The 24,457-nt window shown below is 48.9% G+C and overlaps 1 protein-coding gene across 3 annotated transcripts in view; it reads left to right on the top strand.

Moving 5' to 3' along the window:
* Nucleotides 1-24,457, top strand: part of FMNL1 (formin like 1) — a 120,235-nt gene that overhangs the window by 45,265 nt on the left and 50,513 nt on the right. For 2 of the 3 annotated variants that reach the window (XM_035135503.2, XM_035135502.2), the window contains exons 3-6: nt 11,933-12,016; nt 12,918-12,991; nt 18,280-18,363; nt 21,018-21,155. In XM_035135503.2, coding sequence (XP_034991394.2) covers nt 11,933-12,016; nt 12,918-12,991; nt 18,280-18,363; nt 21,018-21,155 — 380 coding nt within the window. The remainder of the gene's footprint in view (nt 1-11,932; nt 12,017-12,917; nt 12,992-18,279; nt 18,364-21,017; nt 21,156-24,457) is intronic. The other variant, XM_035135504.2, reaches the window with a different exon arrangement.

Here is a 24,457-nt window from a genome sequence, read left to right as displayed (position 1 = left end):
CAAAACGGATTAATCCGTTTGGAGGTCTTTAAGCAGAGGCTTGACAGCCATATGCCAGGAATGCTTTGATGGTGTTTCCTGCTTGGCAGGGGGTTGGACTGGATGGCCCTTGTGGTCTCTTCCAACTCTATGATTCTTCTATGATTCTATGATTCTATCTAACGAGACCATGGATCCATAAAATGAAAGCAATAAACAATGTACTGCAGTCACACAACCAATCAATCAGTAGCTGAACTGGGTTCCACACAGACACAAAAACAAAAACAAAAGAGCTGCAAATAAATAGCAAAACTAGACAGTCCTCAGCATAACACTCAAAACGGAAGTGTGGCACTGAAATCAGAAGTGTAACACTCCAAACAGAGCATGTTTGGCTTCCGAAAAAGGTTCGCAAACTGGAATACTTACTTCTGGGTTTGCAGTGTTTGGGATCCAAGTTGTTCGAGTACCAAGGCGCTTGAAAACCAAGGTACCACCCTATTAGTTGTTTTGTGTTTTTTTTAATTAGCGCCAAATTAGTCCAGCACTTTCATTCCAGATATGCAAGATTCTTGTCAGGACCAAGTTCAGGGAAAGCTCTTTCTGTCTCTGTCTGTCAGAAGCTGGCTGCAAGCGGCTCTAACTGGCATGAGGGAGAGTCAAAGTTGAGCATTAAATCAGCATTTGATTTGGAGGCAAATACGCCTGTCATTTGCAGTACAAAGGCAAGAAGAACCAGACTCGCTGCATTGTGGGTAAGGGGGGGGGGCTAGCCAATTCTTGCATTTAGTACGTTGGTACACACCTAGTTTGAGAGAGATTCTATAATTAAAAACAAAACAAAAACTTTTCACTGAGGTAAGTCAAACAAAGCTAAACGGCAAAAATAGCAGAAGTACAATTACAAAGCAATAAGCAACGCAGTATATCTGGCAGAGATTTAAATTTGGTGAGTAGAGTCAGGGCCGTCTCAAGCACGTCGGGCGCCATGGTGCGGAGATCGCTCCGACGCCCCGGCGCCCCACGCCACCCGGACTACCCCTAGAGCCGGCCCTGAGTAGTGTTACGTTGGTACCTCGGTTTTCAAATGTCTCAGACATCGAACATTTCAGTTTTCGAACGCCCAAAACCCGGTCGTAAATGCTTCCATTTCCGAACGTGCCTCAGAAGTCGAACGGCTTCTGCTGAGTTTTTTCTTCCTCAGTTTTCTCTATTGAATTTGCAGGCGGCCCCTTAGCGCCTCGGTTTTCGAACGTTTCGGAAGTCAAACGGTCTTCTGGAACGGATTACGTTCGAAAACCAAGTTACCACTCTACTTAAACTCATTAGGAAAGCCAAAATTCACATTATGACCTGGAGAAGGGAGTATTGTGTGTATGCATTTGTTGTATATACGATAATACTCCACCAAACAGCAGATAATTTTGGGGGGGTCTCCTGAGCCTTTTGGCGACATGTAATTTATGGGTTATTTTTTTCAGCTGGTGCTAAACTCTACATATTTTTATACCAGAGCGAAAGTGACAAGTCCCATAAGGTTATAGGGAGAGGGGACGTGTTTTGAGGGGGAGGCAGTTCTCCACGAAGCGCACACACATTTATTATCTTCTTTGGTCAAATGGGGTTTGTAGGTTTTAGGAACCATACAAATACCTGCCAGAGCTGTTTGGCCACAGACAGAAGTGGGGTGTCTGCACCACAAGTAGTGATTCCTTCTGTCAATCTGCCTTTGTCTCTCTGGAGCAGGGGTAGGCAACCTAAGGCCCAGGGGCCGGATGCGGCCCAATTGCTTTCTCAATCCAGCCCGTGGACGGTCCGGGAATCAGCGTGTTTTTACATGAGTCGAATGTGTCCTTTTATTTAAAATGCGTCTCTGGGTTATTTGTGGGGCATAGGAATTCGTTCTCTCCCCCCCCCCAAAAAAATAGTCTGGCCCTCCACAAGGTCTGAGGGACGGTGGACCGGCCCATGGCTGAAAAAGGTTGCTGAACCCTGCTCTGGAGAGATGCCCCCCCCCAAAAAAATCTATCTCCAGCCTGAGAGTTTTCCTCTCCTTTTTCTAAGGAATTTGCTGCCAAGAAGTATGGTGGAGTCTCCTTCTTTGGAGGTCTTTAAGCGGAGGCTTGACAGGCATATGTCAGGAATGCTTTGATGGTGTTTCCTGCTTGGCAGGGGGTTGGACTGGATGGCCCTTGTGGTCTCTTCCCTCTCTTTGGTTGTAAGGGCTCATAGACCCGGAGAGTCATCTAGTCCTGCCATTCAGGAATCCTGCCCACAGTCTGTACATGTACCAAAGACTTATGTATGGATCTAAATTAATGAATAAAATCTTTTAATTATTAATTTAGACCCATGCATAGTCTTTGGTACATGTACAGAGTTAAATCATGAGGTGTTAATTTACACTTCTTCTATGTACATACCCTTTTCTTATAATTTTAAACTAAACAAGAACAAAACAGTTTGGCAGGGTCACTTTTCAACAGGAGCTGCTGGCAGCGAGAGAGAAAATATGGCACCCGTTCATGCTGTGAAGCTATATATTTCTCGGTTAATAAAGGAACAGGCTTGTGAATGATGCCGAGAAGACGGGGGGGAAGGGGAGAGGAGTGACTCATTTGAGATGTGCAGATGTCTGTGTGGGATTCAGCGAAGACAGCTCTGCCACAGGGGATGTGGCATCTGAAATAGAAACTCCTGGCAATCTCAAGGTGTTTGCTGAGCGAGTGGGCAGCGGGGAAGGAGAAGGCAGCCCTAACCTCAACTCGCTGCTCGGCTGCTCGAGCGAAAACGGGTCACAAGGCCTTGTGTCACCCTTGGGTCTGGCCATTCTGCGTTGTGATTCGCAGCATGTGCCGTCGAGTGACGGGCGAGGAGGGAGAGAGAGTTGGTCTCTCCGGAATCATGTAGGATGTGGCAGGGAGTGTGGGGAAATGACCAGTTTCCTCCTTGCGGCTGTTTGATTTGCTAAGAAAGACGTGCGCAATTGTATGTGTGAATGCGGCTGTGGAGAAACGAGGGGGAGGGAGCGCGAGAGGCCGGTGGTAGGAAATGGGGAGTGCCTGAGGAAGGCAGAAAACAGAGAAGCGGCCCTACCATGTGGCAAGGTTAGCTTAAGCTGCCTCAGGTGCTATAAAAGTCAATGCGGAGGAATTATTATTATTATTATTATTAAGCACACAGATCAGATCCACAGGCACAAACTACTATAAAAGTCAATATGGAGGGAAGCACACAGATCAGATCCACAGGCACAGACTACTATAAAAGTCAATACGGAGGGCAGCACACAGATCAGATCCACAGGCACAAGCTACTATAAAAGTCAATACGGAGGGAAGCACACAGATCAGATCCACAGGCACAAGCTACTATAAAAGTCAATACGGAGGGCAGCACACAGATCAGATCCACAGGCACAAGCTACTATAAAAGTCAATACGGAGGGAAGCACACAGATCAGATCCACAGGCACAAGCTACTATAAAAGTCAATACGGAGGGAAGCACACAGATCAGATCCACAGGCACAAGCTACTATAAAGGTCAATACGGAGGGAAGCACACAGATCAGATCCACAGGCACAAGCTACTATAAAAGTCAATACGGAGGGAAGCACACAGATCAGATCCACAGGCACAAGCTACTATAAAAGTCAATACGGAGGGAAGCACACAGATCAGATCCACAGGCACAAGCTACTATAAAAGTCAATACGGAGGGAAGCACACAGATCAGATCCACAGGCACAACCTAGTATAAAAGTCAATACAGAGGGAAGCACACAGATCAGATCCACAGGCACAACTCTAGTATAAAAGTCAATACAGAGGGAAGCACACAGATCAGATCCACAGGCACAAGCTACTATAAAAGTCAATACAGAGGGAAGCACACATACCAGATCCACAGGCACAACCTGCTAGGATGTTCTGCTGCACAAGCCCCATTGAAATGGCACAGGAGCACTATTATGTGACTTAAACCCTTCACGGCCTCAGAGTTTCAAAGCTGTCAGAGAAGAACGTGGCATCCATCTTTAATCAGTTTAATCCAACTGCCGTTCTACGTTCAGCTAATATTTCCAGGGGCAAGCAAGCTCCAGCCTGCTTAAAATGGCTGCTGTCGCCTTATTAGCTACATATGTGGAATAGCTCTCCTCCACCTGTCTTTCTGCCCCAAAATCTGTTTGAAATTTCACAAGCCAGAATATACAAAACAAATTTATACAGAGTGTCACAGTGGCCGGAGTGGGCTACTTCAGAGTAACGACGCTACGCAGCTCTGCATTTTATTCTTTTATTGGTGCTGCGTATTTACAGTGCTGAAGTCATTGCTATTTACACAGAGTGAGGTGGTCAGTCGGTTCCAGAACCTCCGAATGGCTTTTGGCGCGTCTTTCTCCAACACAAAAGCTTTGGCAGACCCATCCTCTTTCCCCTCCTCTTTCTGCGTAATTCCGGAGTTGGGGGGATGGGTCTCCCCCCCCCTTATTCGCCCCTTCCTGTCCCACCTGGGACCCTGGCTCCTCTACCTTGCCTGAGCCTCGGACACGACTTCCTGCTTCCCCATTGGAATCGGAACTCTCTCTGCTTTCCCCTGTGCTCGGGGATGGGCTTGAACTCAGGAGGGGAGGGACTTCGCGATATCCCCTGTCCCTCACATCCACCCCCCTCCCAAGCTCTCCTTCACCCCTCCCCAGGTCCCCCCCAGGTGTCGGTGACGACTGGAAGCCTAAGAACTCAGTGCTTTCCGAGCCCGTTGGTGTGAACACCTCCCCCCAGTCCTGCGAGCCCCCCCCTTCCGCCTGGGAGGACGGGAATCCCAAAAAGTCCGTGGCGTCAGAGCTGGTGGGGGTAAAAATGTTCTGCCAATCTGCTCCTTCCTCTGACTGGGTGGATCTCGGTGACACCCATACCTCATCCTCTGGTTCCTCAAACTCCGCTTCCCAGCGCCATGGTGAACTGCTCTCCCGTGCTTCCTCCCCCTCCCCCTCCCTTTCCATGTGCCAGGGCTTGGGTCTATGGGGAAAGAGGGCGTGAAATTCTTCTACCAGGAATTCCTCCTGTATCTGAGTGGCTGGGACCCATTCATTCTGGGACGGTGGAGCATCCTCCCATGCCATGAGGTACTCCAGGCCCCCCACCCCCCTCCTTGAGTCCAGGATGGCCGTGGCCTCATTGAGTTGCTCCCTGCCTTCTCTCTCCCCCCCCTCCCTCAGGGGTTTGTTCGCTGCCTCGGAGCCTGCTGCTTTCCCTGTACGGCGACAGCAGCGATCTATGAAACACTGGGTGCACCCTCATGTCCTCTGGCAGTGCCAGCCTGTATGCCACCGGGTTGACCTGGTGCGTGACCGTGAAGGGGCCCAACCTTCTGGGCGCCAGCTTTTTGCACCTCCCTCTGATGGGAAGGCCCTCCGAGGACAACCAAACTTTGTCCCCCACCCTAATGACCTCCCCCGGTCGCCTGTGGCGATCTGCCCCCTTCTTGTACGCTTCCTTGGCTCTCTCCAAGTGTTCTCTAAGCTGCTGGTGCACCGTCTCCAGTTCCTCTGCCCAATCCTCAGCCTGTGGGCCCTCCTCCTCCTCCTCCCCCTCCCTCTCTGGGAAAGATCTGAGGTCGCGCCCGTAATTGGCCTTAAAGGGCGACACCCCTGTGGAGACGTGCACCACATTGTTGTAGGCAAATTCTGCCAGTGGCAGGCGATCCACCCAGTCCGTTTGCCGCTGGCTGACGTAGCATCTCAGGTACTGCTGCAGAATGGCGTTGACCCTCTCCGCCTGTCCATTGGTCTGCGGGTGTCTAGCCGTCGACAAGCTGACCTCCACCTGCAGGAGGTTCATGAGCCGCCGCCAGAACCTGGAAACAAATTGGCGGCCACGATCCGAAATAACCCTTAAAGGTAATCCATGCAGTCTGAATACGTGATCCACAAACAGTTTGGCTGTCTCCTCTGCAGAGACCGCCCTGGCACACGGTATAAAGTGGCACATTTTGGACATGAGGTCCACCACCACCAACACTGCGGTCTTGCCCCTGGAAGAAGGCAGATCTGTGATGAAGTCCATGGACACCACTTCCCACGGCCTGTGTGGCGTGGCTAAGGGCTCCAGCAATCCCGGTGGCGCTGCTCTGACCACCTTTGCCCGCTGGCAGGTGTCACAGCCCCGTACATAGTCTCTAACATCTTCCCGCACCCCTGGCCACCAGAAGTGTCTCATGACTAGGTGAGTGGTTTTGTCCCTCCCAAAATGACCCGCCGTTGGGTTGTCGTGCATCTGCTTGAGGACCGTACGTCTAAGCTGGGTGGTGGGCAGGTACAGTGCACCCTTGTAGAAAAGCAGCCCCCTGCGTTCTGCAAAGTCTTTTGCCTGCTCCCCCCCCTCTCAGTTCTCTGAAGATGCGGTTGGCAAATTCATCCGCTGCCGTCAGTGCTGTGAGTTCCGCCTCGCTCACCACTGCTGCTCCGCAGGACCATGCTGACGGGGGGAAAATGTGTCTGGGTGCCGGTGGCGCCTCCTCCTCCATGTACTCTGGCTTGCGGGAGAGGGCATCCGCCCTGACATTCTGCTCTCCCGGGATGTAGTGTATGGAGAAGTTGAAGTTCGAGAAGAACTCTGCCCACCGTATCTGCCGCTGGTTGAGCACCCTGGCAGTTCTCCAGAACTCCAGGTTCTTGTGGTCTGTGCACACCTGGATGGGGTGCTTGGTGCCCACCAGGAAGTGTCTCCAGTGCTGGAACGCAGCGTGGATCGCAAGAAGTTCCCGATCAAACACCGTGTAGTTTCTCTCTGGCTGGGTCAACTTCCTGGAGAAGAAGGCACAGGGTCTCCACTCTCTGTTGGCGTCCAGTTGCAACAAAATGGCGCCCACAGCTTTATCAGAAGCATCTGTCTCCACGCGTAGGGGCGCGTCCTGAACCACGTGGAACAGGTTCTGGTCTGAGGCGAACACCCTCTTGAGGCTTTCGAACGCTGCATGCGCCTCTGGTGTCCACCTGAACTTCTGCTTGCCTCTCAGGCAGTCAGTGATGGGAGCCGTAACGCGAGAGAAGTTCTTGATGAACTTCCTGTAGAAGTTGGCGAAGCCTAGTAGGCGTTGGGCATCTTTGCGCGTCCTGGGGCTGTGCCAGTCCAGGATGGCCTGCACCTTGTCCTTGTCCATCGCCAGCCCCTTGTCTGACAGCTTGTAGCCCAGGAAGTCCACCTCCTTGGTGTGAAACTTGCACTTCTCCAGCTTCACATACAGGTGGTTCTCCTTCAGGCGCTGCAACACCTCCCTGACATCTTTCACATGCTGCACTGGGTCATCGGAATAGATAAGGATGTCATCTAGGAAGACCAAGCATTTCCTGAAGAGGAGGGACCCCAGGACGTGGTGCATGAAGGCCTGGAAGCATGCTGAGCCCCCTTGCAACCCGAAGGGCATCACCAGATATTCAAAAGAGCCCAGAGGCGTGAACATCGTGGTTTTCCATTCATCGCCCTCCCGGATCCTGATCAAGTTGTACGCCCCTCTTAGGTCTAGCTTGGTGAAAATCTTGCCCCTGCGTGCCGCTGTCAACAGATCGTCCACTCTGGGCATGGGGAAAGCCACTGGCTCTGTCACTGAATTCAGCCGTCTAAAATCCACCACAAGACGGCGCTGTTGCGTGTCTTTCTTGTCCACCCAGAAGACTGGGCTGCCCCCTGCTGCCTTGCTTTCTCTGATGAACCCCCGCTTGAGGTTCTTGTCGATGAAAGCGCGCAGATCCTCCAGTTCCTGGTCTGACATGGCGTACAGCTTGGCTGGGGGTATAGTTGCCCCTGGCACCAGGTTGATCTGGCAGTCAAAAGGCCTGTGTGGGGGTAGGTGGTCGGACTCCGCTTCGCTGAAGACCTCCTGCAGGTCCCAGTACGGCTTGGGTATCGCCTCACCCCCTTTGACGTGCATGGTGGCCACCGTGGCTATCGGAGGCCCCTCCCCTGGTTGGTGCTGCATGCAATGTTCCAGGCAAAAGTCCGATCCAAAAGTGATGCATCTCTGGTGCCAACTGATGGAGGGGTCGTGGCGCGCCAGCCAGCTCATGCCCAAGACGATGGGGGGGGGGTCTGAGATGGTGGTGACGTTGAATGCCAGTGTCTCTGAGTGCCTTCCCACCGTCATTTTCATGGGGGGGGGGTTGATGAGTGATGGCCCCTCCCAGCAGCTCTCTGCCGTCAATGGTCGCCACGTGCAGAGGAAAATCCAGCTGCAGAAGCTGGATCTGGTGCTCTTCTGCAAAGTTTCTCGAGAAGAAGTTCGCTGACGCCCCACTGTCAATTAGGGCGAGGACCGTCAGGGGATAGCCATTTGGGAGCGTGAGCGTCACTTCTAGAACCACTCCTGCTCTGGGAGGGGTGGGCTGGCTCTGCTCCTCTCTGTGCGGGTGGGTGGGCTGGGGCTGTTGTCTGCTGACTGTGCCTGGCTGCTGCCCCTTGTCTCCTGCAGCCAGGCTTTCCCGTTTCCCTGCTGTGGTGCTGCGTCAGTGGGGGAGGGCACAACCGTTCCCGCCTTTCCTTGCCACTCCCTGCGATGTGGGCAGTCTCTGACGAGATGCTGGGGGGAGTTGCAGAGAAAGCAATTCCCACCCCTTCCCTCCTTGCGTCTTGGCGCCGCTGGGGTTTGAAAAGCCCGCGCGCGCGCGCTATCAATCTGCATGGGTTCCTGGTCCTGGCTGGCCCCAGGCGTGGCTTGAAAGGGTTGTTGGGGGAGTGGCTTCTCCTGCGACCGTGGGAACCAAGCCCGCTTTGCGCGCGTTGCTTGCTTGTCGCTCCACCGGGATTCCTGTCTCACCCCCACCGCCAGAGCCGCTTTGCTCAGCTGATCCATATTACTGGGCTTTGGACCTCTCGAGAGCTCATCCTTCACCTCCTCATGCAACCCCAAGTAGAACGCCGCTTGCATTGGGGGTGACTCCAGTTCCCACCCCAATCTGTGCACCAGCATGGTGAATTTCGCCCAATACGCGCGAACTGTCATATTTCCTTGGCGTAAATTATGAAGTTCCTCCTTAGTCTGGTCCATATGACTATCGGACGAATACATCGTTTTCAAACCTTCTAGAAATAGTTTGACATTCTTCATGCAAGGATTCTTTGTTGCGATTAACGGTCTTAGCCACTCCCTGGCTGCCCCGGTAAGGTGCTCCACAATAAACGCTACCCTGTGCTCATCATCAGGGAACTCATCGTGGTGCAGCTCAAGAGCATACACAATCTCAGTCTCAAAGCCCTGATATTCCCTCGGGTCTCCGTTGAACTTGCTTACTAGGGTCCCGGCTCTCCTTCCTGGCAGCACTTGGACTTGGGGTGCCCCTCCCGCCTTGTTTTTCTCTGCATCCAGCTTGTTTTGGAGGTCTACCGCCACCGCCCTTAATTCCTGCTCTCTTTCCTGTAGCGCTCTCACCTGTTCCGCAAGTTGTAGCCGGTCGTCCTGGACCTTCTTAGTCTCTTCTTTAGCTGCCTTCAATTCCCCCTGCGCCTGCAGCGACAGCTGCTGCAGTTCTTGCTGGGCTTGCTCCGCGATCTGCCGCCATCTCTCCGCCTCTGAGACGCTCATCCCGGCAACTCCAAAGTAGCCCAAAAAGTGATTCGGAGGTTGCTGTCACAGTGGCCGGAGTGGGCTACTTCAGAGTAACGACGCTACGCAGCTCTGCATTTTATTCTTTTATTGGTGCTGCGTATTTACAGTGCTGAAGTCATTGCTATTTACACAGAGTGAGGTGGTCAGTCGGTTCCAGAACCTCCGAATGGCTTTTGGCGCGTCTTTCTCCAACACAAAAGCTTTGGCAGACCCATCCTCTTTCCCCTCCTCTTTCTACGTAATTCCGGAGTTGGGGGGATGGGTCTCCCCCCCTTATTCGCCCCTTCCTGTCCCACCTGGGACCCTGGCTCCTCTACCTTGCCTGAGCCTCGGACACGACTTCCTGCTTCCCCATTGGAATCGGAACTCTCTCTGCTTTCCCCTGTGCTCGGGGATGGGCTTGAACTCAGGAGGGGAGGGACTTCGCGATATCCCCTGTCCCTCACACAGAGCTTCATGGATGATTTGGTTTGGGGATATATATATATATATATATATAGAGAGAGAGAGAGAGAGAGAGAGAGAGAGAGAGTTCATTAAAAAAAATATGCTTCTGGCAACTGGTCCTAAAATAATAATACTAAAACAATTACCGATACTAAAATGGTAATTACTAAAATAATATTTGTTATATTAACAAAAATAGCAACAACTGTCCAGGTTGGCAGCTTTCTGGTTAACTGGCAGATTTATCCGAGAGCGATTTGTGTGGAATAGCCCTCAGAATTTGTGTCTAAGAGACTACGTTACTCTGTTGTAATAGAAACATGGAATGACGGGTATTTTAGTTTTAATTTTTAAAAATAAATAAATTATGTATTCACGTTAAAATATTTACATACCGCCCACATTCCAGGGCAGTTTACCAAATATATTAAACCCACATATATTAAAAGCAATGATGATTACAGTAGAAAATTAACAGAACATTTCACGAAAAGCTAGGGATTGAAATCGGCTAATGTTGTAACAAGAAAAACGAGTCTTGAGCAGAGGTCAAAACACAATTAAGCTTGGTGCCTTAAAGTTTGTGCTTCAAGTTGTGGGTGGGGGCATTTGAAGGAATCTCTTGGACATGATGGGTGGCCTCTCCAAATTTTATTTTTAATCCCCCCCCCCACGGGGATTGTTTCAGAATAAAGGCTCTGCATGAGAACCTAAGTTGGTATACTTCCCGCATAGAGTTGACAGTATGGCTCATCCGTACTTCCACTTGCCCTGCTGCTCCCACCCCTTGCCCCGTGAAAACCTGCTCTTTAGTGCTGAATCGGAACAAACAGCAATCGAGTTTTAAGTGAGTGGATGTCCGTTCGTTCCGATTTAGCGCCAGGGAAGGAGTTTTCCAGAGCAAAGCACTAGGGCAATGGCAAGTGGACTTGTGCTTTCTAGGCGTGAGACATGTGGAAGTGGGGACGAGCCCTAAGTCTCTCATGTTTATGGGACTTAGAGTGGGGTTAAAAAGTTTAGCCCTGTTCTAAAACTTAGAAAAACAAAACAAAACACAGCATTGCTTAACTCAGTGCTTTAGGGAATAAACAAGGTGAGGAGATCAGCTGATAGTCACAGTACATACACAGTCCTTCTGGTGCAACACACTGTGTCACAAGGATGGTGGTGCAACACAATTGTCGCAGGAGGAAGAGCTGCTTGCGGCTTTCCGCACAGAACTGGAAGCTTTTACCAGGGCGTGGGGAGATTGTGTGTGTAGAGTTGTACGTCTTTTCGCAGGGACATGGGTGGCGCTGTGGTTTAAACCACTGAGTCTCTTGGGCTTGCCGATCAGAAGGTCGGCAGTTCGAATCCCTGCAATGGGACGAGCTCCCATTGCTCTGTCCCATCTCCTGCCAACCTAGCAGTTCGAAAGCACACCAGTGCAAGTAGATAAATAGCTACCGCTGTGGCGGGAAGGTAAACACTGTTTCCATGTGCTCTGGTTTCCGTCAGTGTTTTGTTGCGCCAGAAGCAGTTTAGTCCTGCTGGCCACATGACCTGGAAAGCTGTCTGTGGACAAACGCCGGCTCCCTCGGCCTGAAAGCGAGATGAGCATTGCAATCCCATACTCGCCTTTGGCTGGACTTAACTGTCCAGGGGTCCTTGACCTTTTACCTATGTTTGCGTAGCAACTGCAATATGTTGATGTTTGGGCCCAGCTGCTCCTGCAGTATCTCTGCAGGGAGACACATCGTGTTGGGTGTTGTCTACTCCGCTGGCCCAAATATCTGCCATGTGAATTTGTCCCTCGTTTGTGTTCTCATAGTATGTTTGTGCTTTTAGAGGCAGCTCTAAAATGCCCACCTGCAATTCGATAAAGCCTGCCTTGTTCTTCTTTTTGTGCCTCTTTCCGCAGGAAAGGTTTCAGGTCAAGAACCCACCTTCGGCCTACATCCAGAAACTGAAGAGCTATCTGGATACGGGTGCATTCAGCGGAAAGGTGACTTCAAACTGGATGATGCAACCGTAATCGTATTCTATGCTGTCCCCTGATTTCCTTTGCAGCTTGTCCTCCTTCCCAGAGCTATAATTTCCGGAGCTCCTTGGGAAGAGGATTTGGTTGTTAAAGCACTCCCAAGAATTGTAGCTCTGGGAGAAGGGAATAAGGGTCGCTTGAACACCCTTAACAAACTGCAAGCTCGTGGGACTCTTTGAAGAGGGAGTCATGGCTGTTTCAAAGTGGTACGACGCCGCTTTAAAGGTGGACGGGACTTGGGAGAAGAGCGAGATGGACCAGCGGACGGGAGCATCTGTGAGCTTGGAGGCCGAACCATGGAGCAGGGCAGATAGAGTTCTGCAGCCAGGCCTCTGAGCATCTCTGTGCTGCCTCCTGCCTCCCAGACTCTTGAGTGGCGGCTGGATGCAGAGAGCAGTGGGGAAGGGAAGGAATTTAGCGGCAAATCCATGGCAGCAGGAGAGAAAAAGGAGGGCAAGAGATAGGGAAAAGCAGAGCATGGGAGATGGGGATAGATGGATCTCAGTATTAATGGGTGGTGTGCGAGAAAGGGGAATGGATGGATGGAGCTGTGGGACGTATCCACCACACTACTGCCATGCAGCTTCTGAAGAAATGCAGTCCTTGATGGCAGGAGGAGGAGATGTGTCATCCCTCCTTTATTATGAGGAAATCCGACTGCTTCAATGCACACCTGCCTTTCAGAATTTCTCATGCTGCACATGTGCATTTCTCACTTAAGCTTGGGTATTTTTGAAACCTGTTTATTTATTTTTTAAAAGGCAATTTATGAATCGTCTGCACGATGCAAGTAAAAACGTTGATAATCAGCGTTGCTGGTACGGTTGCCCGCTAACCTGTTTTTCATTCTGCTTTGTTCGCCCAGTTTAAGAGACGGGCCCAAGAGTCCACCCAGATTCTTCGGGAGCTGGAGATATCTTTGAGGACCAACTACATAGGGTTAGTACCGACGACCAACACTTTTTTGTTCGTGCAGACCCGAGCTGCGCGCAATCGCGTCATTTATTTGTTTTGTTGCTTTTAAAACGTGTGCCCTGCTTTTTTACCATCGAGGTCTCAAAGTGGCTTACCATGATTTAAAAAATAAAATAAAAATGCAGTACACACCAAAATAAAACATCAGATAAACCTATTAAATTTAAAAGCTTAGAAATTTCAAATCGGGAACGTAAACCAAAGAAGCATTTGTGATGCCTCCTAAAATAAAACAGTTTTAACCAAGTGTCTGGAACTCAGCAAGGATGCTGCCTGTCTGGCTTCTAGTGGGAAAGAGTTCCGCAGAGTTGGGCCCACAACACGGAATCCACGAGTTTTTGTTGATCAGATTGAGATGTGCAGGGTAAGGCATTCTGGACCTGTGTTATTCAAGGTGTATGTATAACTCTGTATGTGTTTCGAAGCAAGAATTTTGTAGTGTTGATTTTCTGTGCCAAAGCGGAGGTGCATTTGGGCCAGGATTGAAAGCATTTCTGATGAACGGAGGGGCAGCTTCCCTATTCTTCCCTTCTGACTGCATGCATTGCCTCGCAGTGTGTCGGATGCTGCTGCAGATAAATCCCCTACTCGGCAGGTGCTGCTTTGTTCAAGAGGTCGGAGGGACAGCTGGAATGTCCCAGGGCCTCCTGGGAGCCCCCACATTTGGAACGTGCCTTTCCTTTATATCATTATTCTTGATTCAATCCAGCTTCTAGCCTGCCTTCCATAATAGCTCGATAAAGGCAAAGCTCAATGCAACACAAAGGTTGGTTGGTTGGTTGGTTCAAGCCAACTCAGGGACGGCTGTGGGCAGGATTCCTGAATGGCAGGACTAGATGACTCTCAGGGTCTATGAGCCCTTCCAACCAAAGAGAGGGAAGAATTACCAGGTCAGGTTTAAGGTTTTTGTACCAGCGTACAACACCCTGATACCTTAGCCTGCAGACCCCAAACTGATCATATTGACGGGCACTATTGGTCTCCTGTGGACAAGACGCATGACTCTATGTCAACAAAAACTCATGGATTCAATGTTGTGGGCCAAACTCTTTCCCACTAGAAGCAGATAGGCAGCATCCCCACTCTCAAAGCCCATTCCCCATCCCTCTGAAAGAATTCTGGGCACTGTAGTTTTTTAAGCCCCTTCATGGCGAAGGGGCTTGAATAACTCCAAGAAGCTATGAGCTATGCCATGCAGGGCCACCCAAGACGGACAGGTCATAGCCGAGAGTTTAGACTAAATGTGATCCACCTGGAGAAGGAATTGGCAAACCAGTATTTTGCCAAGAAAACTCCATGGAGATTAAAAAAAGGAGAAGCTTTGAGAAGAAAGTGAGCGTTTCCAAGGCATGCTCTGGTTCATGGGGTCATGGAGAGTCGAACACGCCTTAGACGACTAAACAAACAACAAGTTTTTAAAGGGTGGCTAGGAATTGTAACACTGCAAGGGGAAAACTGCAATGCCCAGAATTCTTTGAGGGCAAAAAAGTGCTCGGAATGTGCTATAAAGGTATCGTGCGTACGCAGCCGCCGGTCCCCTTGAGCAGCTCGAAAATCGGAAGCACATTAAGCGCTTGTTAATGAGATGTTAAATGTTTAGTCGTTCATGTGAACATAAATGTCGGAGCGGCTTAGGTTGGTTTACAGCCCTGCCTCGTTTGTCGGTAACTGAGCTGTGCGACCCCTCTCCCCCAGTCCCCCGGACTACTCAAACAACCTGGTGGGTAGCGGCTAAGGTCTAAGGCCCTCTGCAGAGAAGGTGACCCCAGCATGTCGGAGGCAGCAGCCGACACCATTAACGACAGTGATGTATGCCAGCTAATTAACAGCTTAGACGGGGAAGCATTTATCTCTCTGGATTGATTGCCTGCCAAGCAGTCAGAAAATAAAAGGGAACAGTGGGAGCCAGCGTGCACAAGTCATGTCAGCGTTTTGTGACAAAATGTACTATTGGGCCTGATGGAGTACAAAGGAGCAAATTGTATATCAAGAAGGAGCTCCAGTAGGTGCATTGCAGCCCTGTGAAAAGGCTGTCAGGCCATTTCCACATCTGATGGTTGCATTCATTCATTCATTTATTTATTTTTGCATTTGCTGCATGTCAGTAATATTCAGGCACTACCTACATTGGCCAGAATGTATGTCATGATTTTAAAATAACTCCTTTGTTTTCTGTCCCACATTGAGACCATTTACAAATGACAAATACTAGCCTCTTGTTGGGTATTCCCAGCAGCCCGTGTGAAAATTCCTAACCCTGGAAGATCTGTGTTGAAATTCCTTCTCCAGCCACTGACTTACGATAGATTACAGCAGGCACCCCCCCAAACTGCAGCCCTCCAGATGTTTTGGCCTACAACTCCCATGATCCCTAGCTAACAGGACCAGTGGTCGGGGATGATGGGAATTGTAGTCCGAAACATCTGGAGGGCCGAAGTTTGGGGATGCCTGGATTACAGCCACTGTGTTGCTGTTGTTTTTAACCTGGGGGATACTTGCTGATGAAGCCATTGTCAACGTATACATTGGTACCTTGGAAGTCGAACAGAATCCATTCCAGAAGTCAGTCCGACTTCCAAAACGTTCAGAAACCAAGCCGCAGCTTCCGATTGGCTGCAGGAAGCTCCTGCAGCCAATTGGAAGCTGCCTCGGACGTTTGGGTTCCAAAGAATGTTCACAAACCGGAACACTCACTTCTGGGTTTGCGGCGTTTGGGAGCCAAAACATTTGACTTGCAAGGCATTCAGGATCCAAAGTATGACTGGAATTTGAAACTCATACGGGTGGATTTGTTTTTAAGTAATCATTTGAACACCTCCAGGTGGAAATGTTATATGTTGAATGCAGCTTTTTCTAGCTGCATATGCTAAGAGGGTTGCGCTTTTTCTGTGGGGATCTGTTTAATTTTCACTTTTGCACGGAGGTGCTTTTGAAATCCCTTAATAGAACTTATCCCCAAATCTCCAAACGTTATGTTTGTAACCACTCTCAATGTGCTCCTGTGTGGCAAAATGTCCTGGGGAGAAAATGAATTTTCAGCCACTTTCCCGGGTGCTTGTAAAAATACCAGATCTCTCCATGAAAACGCCAGCGAAAGGTTTTCATGGTGATGTGAAAAAAGGGTCATACCAAAGATAATTCCACAGCCAGTGGCGGCATGGAGGAAAAAGTTTGCATGTGTATGCTAATTGCAATCCATTTTGCCCCAGCAACAGAACATTTGGTTTTCTGGTAGAAGAAAGTGCCTTGTTCACCAGACCAGTTTTTAGCACTTGTTTGCTGTGTAAGTGGAGCCTGCACTTTAGCTAATAGGTGAAATCACACAGATGGGCTTTATTTGTGATTGGGAGTATAAATAAGCATTTGCATGGAAGGAAATTGGCCATGAATATCACTGAGCACATGTGAGGCTTCGGGGACTGGGCTTCCTTCCCCACTTCGGCCATAGATAAGCAGGACAAAGTGAGAAGTGTCTCTTACCATTTAAAGAGTCTTTAATGATCACAGCGAAAGAACAAAGCAGCCATTCTTGGAATGACGGTGTTCCCAATTAAGGTTTCCACCTTGCAACCTGATTTCACAACCACTGTGCTTTTTGTGTAGCCACCTTATCTGCTCTACATCACCTTGGACTGATAGGCTGGACACTTTCCGGAGAGAGAGAGTCTGTTAGCTCTCTCTTCTGGTTCTTCTTCACTTTGCTCTCCCCACCCCACCCCATTCGTCCCAAATTTTGTCTTCAGAACTATGCCCCTCTGCAAACCACTGTTCCAAATCTCTACTGTTCCTGGGCAGCTTCAGGGTCCTGGTCGGAGCTGTACTCCTCAGACTGGTCTCTGACAGCACAGCAGGGGAGGGGGCAGTACAAAGTAAAAAAGCATACCAGTCAGCATGGTCTCTCTCTCTCTCTCTCTCTCTCTCTCTCTCTCTCTCTCTCACACACACACACACACACACACACACACACACACAAAATTTTATTTGTATGCCACCTTTTCATAGTTCAAACCATGCTCAAAGCAGCTTCCAACATGAAAAACATTCACAATTACAACATTTTTTTAATGTGTTGTAAACCGCCCAGAGTGGCTGGGGAAACCCAGCCAGATGGGCAGGTATAAATAATAAAAATTCTCACCATTATCATTAGCATTATCAATGTGATAAAAAGTAGCCATAAATTGGAGTTGGGGTGTTGTTACTGTTGTTGATGCTGGTTTTGCGTACCTTTATTTTAGATAATTGCGATTTATGTGGAAATTGTTTACTTTGGTTTCATATTTTGGTGTTTTGCTCAAGCCTACTTTTGTTAAGTTACAGTTATGTATGTTTTTTCCATGTTGTAAGCCACCTTGAGCATACTTTGAAGTCTGGAAAGCTGGCATACAAATAAAATAAAATTATGCATGTATGTATAAACAATAAATAGAGGCATTTCTTACCCACCACAGGCAGATAGCTAAGGCTATCTATCTATCTAAGGCTATCTTAAAAGCACACCCTGCTTTTAAAGCACATTTGAAGTGTGTTCTTTCCCTCAGAGAATGCTGGGCACTCCTCGCAGAGTTACCATTCCCACCAACCCTTAACAAATTGCAATGCCCAGAATTCTCTGGTGTGATATAGCCCCTACAGAGCACAAAATGAAGGTGAGAATGTTTGGGTGCTCTACTGGCTCACAGATCCCTGAAAGGGAGAGAGATTCAAGTGTCTAGTTTAACGTTCTCCGTGACCTGCTAGTTAACCCATGTAAAAAAAGGGAGATTTTGTTATGAGGGAGCCGACAGACATGTGAAAACCTAGGTTCTAAAGTGATATGGTCTCAGAATGACTGTAGAGTATGTTTCCCCCCCCCCCCCCGAATGTCTGAATTGACTCTCAGTCTTAGTTCCCATCTGGAAAATGGGACGATAATACAAACCCTATCCGGTGTCTACTCAAAAGAAAGCCTCCCTTAATTGCAGCCGATTTGAAGGATTGCAGGAATCAGTGCGAGAAGGAGCCTGGAGCACTTGAGTTCACCGAAACGGGCTGTAAAAGGATTAATAATATATTAATCGGCAGTTGTTGTTTTTAAAAGACAGAGGCGTCTATCTCTGTCTAGAAAGAAGCAGGATGAAAATACCAGGAAGGGGATTCTGGAGAAAGATGAGGCAGATCTCAAATGTTGGGGAAAGGGCAGTAGGATACTCTTTCCAAAAATTACTTTTTTCCCAAAAATTCTGCTTATTCTTCCTCTCCCCCTCCCCTAGCTGGGTCCAGGAATTCCTGAACGAAGAAAACAAAGGACTTGATGTGCTGGTGGACTACCTCGCCTTTGCCCAGTGCTCTGTCTCGTAAGTTGCTGCCACTGCTTGGTAGGAAAGTGATGGTTAAGTCAGGACTAGTGGGGCCTGCAACAAAATATTGCAGCGTGGATTACTCCCACAATTCCATTGTCCCAGAAAACCCGACTCGCTCTGCCTCCACAAATCAACCCACTACTTTTCTGTGGCTGTTGAGCATGCTCAAACCCCACTGGGATGTTTAGGAGCGTTCTCCTGCCACCCACCCACCCCCTATTTATTTTTCTCCATGTTTCTGCAAACGCCATATTTCCCTCAAGCCTGTTGATTCTTCCCTCTTGTCCATGGGCGGCGCTGTTTTGACTATATCGGTGGTGCCATTCGCAACCTGATCATCGGGAATTGAGGGTTGGAGCTGCTATCCCAGGCGAAGCTTCTAGCCTTGTTTTTGTGAGCCCCAGTCCAGCAGAGAACACCCGTCACCTATCCAATAGGGCATGTGTAGACTGGGATGGGAATATTGCAAACTGATATGAAACTTCCCTCAGTTACCAAAGTGGTTTGCTACATAGCTTAGCGAGACAGGCGTGCTTTTTGGAAAAAGTCTTAAACTCCGCTAGGGCCTCGCAGAACTACTTTTCACAATTCTTTGGCTACAAACTTTACTTTATATATGGACTTGGGTGCTAAGCTGTCCTCTTAAAGGGAAAGGGGCTCTGCTCTGTGAAATCTAACCCATGTTTTCTTCCTTATTCTCTCCTTTTCCCGTGTCTTTGAAATAACCCCTGAGTTTTTGGTCAGAGCACCAGTTGTGCTTCACTCATTGATAACTTTATTGAGGAATCATTCCTGAATTGGAAGAGATTTCACTTAACCCAGTCAATAATTCCTTCACGCTCTCCTTGAGCGGAATGAGGGACTAACAAACAGGCCTCAGTCTAACAAGAACTCCCTACGTAGCATTCTGCTAAAATTAAGCATTTATACCTGTTTGTTTTGCATAATCAACTCTGCTTCTGCTAGCCACCAGGAACAGCAAGCAAACGCCACCTGCACATTTTCCAAGTTTTCTCTGTAATTGTGACTAGCAAAGCTTCCCATTTTAGGAGCGGCCAAAGTCCGTGAAGGCAGTTGAATAGAAATCCTGTACTCTATGGGGAAGGGCCATAGGCTCTGTGGTGGAGCATCTTTCTTGCAGGCAGGTTCGATTCCCGGCCTCTCCGGGTAAGGCTGGGAGATAATAGGGCCCGAAGCCCCAGAGGGCAACTGACAGGCAGTTTGGACGGTACTTAGCTAAATGTGCCAGTGATTCTGACTCCGCACAAGGCAGCTTCCAGTGTTGCTAACTACAGTGGTACCTTGGCTCTCAAACCTAATCCATTCCGGATGTCTGTTCCAAAACCAAGACGCGCTTTCCCATAGAAAGTAATGCAAAATGTATTAATCTGTTCCAGACTTTTAAAAACAACCCCTAAACCAGCAATTTAACATGAATTTTACTATCTAACGAGACAATGGATCCATAAAATGAAAGCAATAATCAATGTACTATAAAATAAAGTAAGACAGTATTGTAGATGATAAAAATTAAAATTAATTTTTTTCTCTTATCTGCACTGATGATAGTCTTTGTTTAGTTGGGGGCAGGGGGCTTTTACCCATTTCTGCAGCCACACAATCAATCAATCAATCAGTAGCTGAACTGGGTCACAAAAACAGTCGCAAAAACAAAACAAAAAAAGAGCTACAAAAACGCAAAATAAATAGCAAAAACAAAAGCGCCAAACTTTGACTTCCAAAATGTTCGGAAACCAAGGCGCAGCTTCTGATTGGTGCAGGCACCCCGGAAACAATAGCCGACAGCCGCATCGGACGTTCGGCTTCTGAAAAACGTTTGAGAACCGGAAGATTCCAGGTTTTTGGCATTTGAGAACCAAGGTACGACTGTACTGTCATAATGGAACTCTATCAGCACCATGGAGAGCAACTTCACTTCTGCTCTGTCGGATAGGAAGATAAGAGTTTGAACGCCAATTCATGAAACCTGCAGGAAAAGGGAGAGGGGGAAGTGTGGAAATTAAATGCTTAAAACCCAGTGCTTCTCAAACGTGGGTCTCCGGCTGTTGTTAGACCTTAGCTGCCAAGTATCCCGTTTTTCGCGGGAAACCCCCGGATTTTAATCCGTTTCCCGCTGTTCTCCCGAATGGAGAAAAATCCCGGAAATCCTCCGGATTTCCTACCTGCCAGGGAGCCTCCATTTTGGGTTCTGCTCTGCCCATGTGTGGGCACTGGAAATAGGGCAGAGCGGCACAGGAAGTCGCTTCTACGCATGCCCGGCGGCCATCTTGGTAGTAGCCGCATGGCGGCGGCCACCACCAAGATGGCCACCGGACATGCGTAGAAGCGACTTCCGGTGCTGCTCTGCCCTATTTCCGGTGCCCACACATGGGCGGAGCGGCCCCGGAAGTTGCAACTCCCATCATCCCTGACCACTGGTCCTGCTAGCTAGGGAGGATGGGAGTTGTAGTCCAACAACAGCTGGAGACCCGAGTTCGAGAAACATTAGATAGTTATTGACCTATATAAGGATAGTTATTGACCTATATAAGCCCTGCTTTGATGCCTCGGTTCCAGTGTCGCCAGCTTGGCAAGCCTCCTTCCGCCCACCTGCTGACGCACGCCCATTTTTATATGTGTGGCTCCAGGTATGATATGGACAGCACTGACAATGGGAGCCCTGGGTCCGACAAGGGAAAGGCCCTGGACAGATCTATGGAGGACCTCAGCAGAAGCAGCAACTCCCCTACGCAGGGCTCCTCCAAAACGAGGCACCTGACTGTCAGGTAACAGAACGAACACTGGCAAGCGCTTCTTGAACTGCTTCCCCCGTATCTTGGGACACAGGTTGTGGCGCCAGGAGAAGAGGCATTTTCGCATTTATTCTCTTGCCCACCTCACTTAAAGCTACGCTTAAGTGAAACGTCTCAAAAGGGAAATCTCACGAACGCAGCAAACGCCAAGTTGGAAACCCGAGTTGGGTTTCGCCAGTGTGAAGCTTCTTTTTTGGAGAGCGTTGTCTGCAAAATGAAAAGTTGAAAGGGGGGGAAGCTGTTCTCGTTGCAGCGGCAGATCGGCTGCTCTGCGTTTATTTTCTTCAGTTGATCGTGGGACCCGAGGTAGTATACCTGCAGTCCCCAGGTGACCTCCCATCCAAGCACTAACCAGACCTAGAGCTGCTTAGCTCCAGCAAGGCTGTAGTCCCAGGGGTCTTCAGGCTATAATATGGACTTGGGCAAAACAGGGCAAAAAGCAAGGACTGAGTTTTGAAGAAGGGCTACCTCAGGCAAGCCTGACCGCTAAGGTCTTTCCTAGGCAAGGGCACTTCCATATTCTCAGTCAGGTGTTCAGCTGATGTGTGGAAATCTCCATCTAAAAATATCGGCGGTATTTAGCATCCAAATCACTTCGACTGGGGTGGGGGGAACAGAAGTTTCCTTCGGGTAAATAAGGAAATAGCTAGGGAGAAAAAGAAGAAGAAAAGCTTGCAACTGGTGCTTTAGTTATGCTATGTTTCCTGTCTCCAGCATAGTTTGGGCTAGTTTAGCAGTTCTTATACAGAGACCCTGGAGCATGAGATTGCAAGTTTCCACAATGTTGAATAGCCATGTGCTCCCCGCACGCCACACGGTATGTTCATGCACATATATTACCAGCCAGGGGCTGAGTTTTAATTTAGTGTCATAAACTGACGAATCTGGGGGCCTGCAAATGCGTGCACACACACACACACAAACACCCTCTCTATGAGCCCAGAATATTGGCCCTCAATCCTACAAAGTTTCCACAACCATCAGGCAAGTTAACCCACCCCTCAGTTTCTAAGCTCTCCCAGTCTATTACGACCTTAGAAGCAAACTACCCTGTAGTGATTTTGATGAGTGGCCTTGGGTGGTTTTTGTGGCCTAACAAACGGCAGGTTCTGGTTTCCTTTCCCTGCTCTTGCATTTTCCTGTCTCTGCCTTTCCTCTTTTCCTCTTTCCCCTCGTTCTAACCCCGTGCTTCTTTTGCACGCTCCCCTTGGGACGACGGCTCACGGTAGGTACCCAGCCTAGGGATCCTCGGGGGCAGGGAGGCGGGGAGAGGGGCTCGCTCAGCTTTGCTTGTAGTCTGAGCTTGTAAGATTGAAAAGATGGACGCCGAGAAATGCAGTGGCCCAATGAACCATATGTCGGGAAGGAAGACCTGCTCTGCCTCTTGCCGCCATCTTGGTGTTTTTTTTAAAGAATTAATGAAAAAAGAGGCAAATAATAAATTGAGGCATCAGTTACTATCTCTGTGCTAGCGGTTGTATTTCTTAGGTGTGCACTGAGGGTGCCTGAGTTGGTAAAAGAAGAGGCCGTTTTGTTCTACTTCCACTAAAGAGATTAAAACAAAATGGATGCTCTTTTTCTCTGGGGCCGGAAGGGGATGAGGCCTTAGGTTTCAGAGCTCCGTTTGCTAACTGCAGCAACGAAATGCAAATAGGCTTGAGGGAAAGTCAGCCCTTCTGAGTAACAGGAGTCTGTTTCTGTGGTTTAAGGGCCTTAATGTGAAGCAGCTTAGTTTGGGCGGCCCTCAGAACAGCTAGAAATGACTGGCCTAAGGGGGTTGCCGCTGCCCTACAAGGAAAGATTTTTCCATCCTTGGGCCTGTTTGTTGCCTGACAACCTGCAGAGGAAAGAGTTCCTGCCCCGCAGGAAGTGGAGGCTGGGCGGCTTTGAAAGAGGGTAAGACAAATTCATGGAGAACATTGGTGGCTTCTAGCCACAATGGATGTGCTCTGTCGCCACAGTCGGAGGAAGTGGGCTCCCGAATACCACTTTCTGGAAACAGCGGAAGAAGAGAGTGCTCTTGTGCTCAGGTTCTGATTGCGAGCTTCCGATAAGCATCTGATTAGCCTCCGTGTGAAGAAGATGCTGAGCCAGATGGGCCATTGGCCTGATCCAGCAGGCTCTTCTTAAGTTCTTATGGCCATTTATCGGGAAAGCGCTGGCTATAGATTTCCTACATTGGCAGCCTATTGAGTTAGAAGGCCCCTGAGGTCAGATTCTCTGGCCATAATCCACGCCATACATTTAAAGCCCCATTAGACCACTTTAACAATTTCACAGAATACTGGGAGACCCCCTGTTCCCCTTGCAAAACTACATTCCCCAGAGTTCCCTGGGCAGATTGATTGTTGAACCGCTGACTATGAATTGTAGTTCTGTGGCGGGCAATAGAGAGGCATTCTAACACCTCTCAGCAGCATCCTTAGCCAACTACATTTCCCAGGATTCTTTGGGGGAAGCAATGAAGGTTAAAGTGGTACAGCGGAACCCTGGTTGTCGAACGCCTCTGTTGTCGTACGTTTCGGCTATTGAACGCCGATCCTGGAACTAACTGCTCCGCTTTCTGGAAGCTGAATATACTACACAGTTTCTGTTTTGAGTTTCCCGACTGTATTGAGGCTTCTGCTTTCCGTTTTCGGTTTTTGAACGTTTCGGAAGTCGAACGGTCTTGCAGAACGGATTGCATTCAAAAGCCGAGATTCCACTGTAGAGGGTTATTCATAATGAAGTATACAGTTTCAACGCACTATAAAAAGAAGACGAATGTAATACATCTTATGTTTCCTGTAACAGAATTGTAGGGGAATGTTTTTTTTAGAAGCAGTTACAGATGTTCTGTGTGTGCACCCTTTGTCACACACACATCAAACTGGTAATCCATTTCTGCCCAAACGCGACTCATCCTACACCTTGATTTTCCTGGGCTCCATTGAATGGCGGTGCAAACACTACCAACGACTTCTTTCGATACACACGGTCGTTCAGGACTTCTAAGTTTGCACAAACAGCCCGTAGCTTCAATTTTTTAATGCTTGGAGGTTTCCCCCCTGAATCGTGATTGAAATCGCCATTGCACGACAGTTACAGATTCCGTTTTGCTCAGTTCAAGAACACAAGACGCCTTCTCCATTGCAGACGCAGCCATTTTGCCTGACCGCGTCACTTCCCTCAGTAGCAGAACACAAACTTTATGAGTACATCTACCTCAAGGTCTGCAGTTGTGGTCCGTGTCGTCGCCTGTTACTGTCTTACCGCACCTGGAAACTACACTTCAT

This window comes from Zootoca vivipara, chromosome 13 (assembly GCF_963506605.1).
Source record: "Zootoca vivipara chromosome 13, rZooViv1.1, whole genome shotgun sequence".
NCBI classification, from domain to species: Eukaryota; Metazoa; Chordata; class Lepidosauria; order Squamata; family Lacertidae; genus Zootoca; species Zootoca vivipara.
This window is presented reverse-complemented; position numbering and strand designations above follow the sequence as displayed.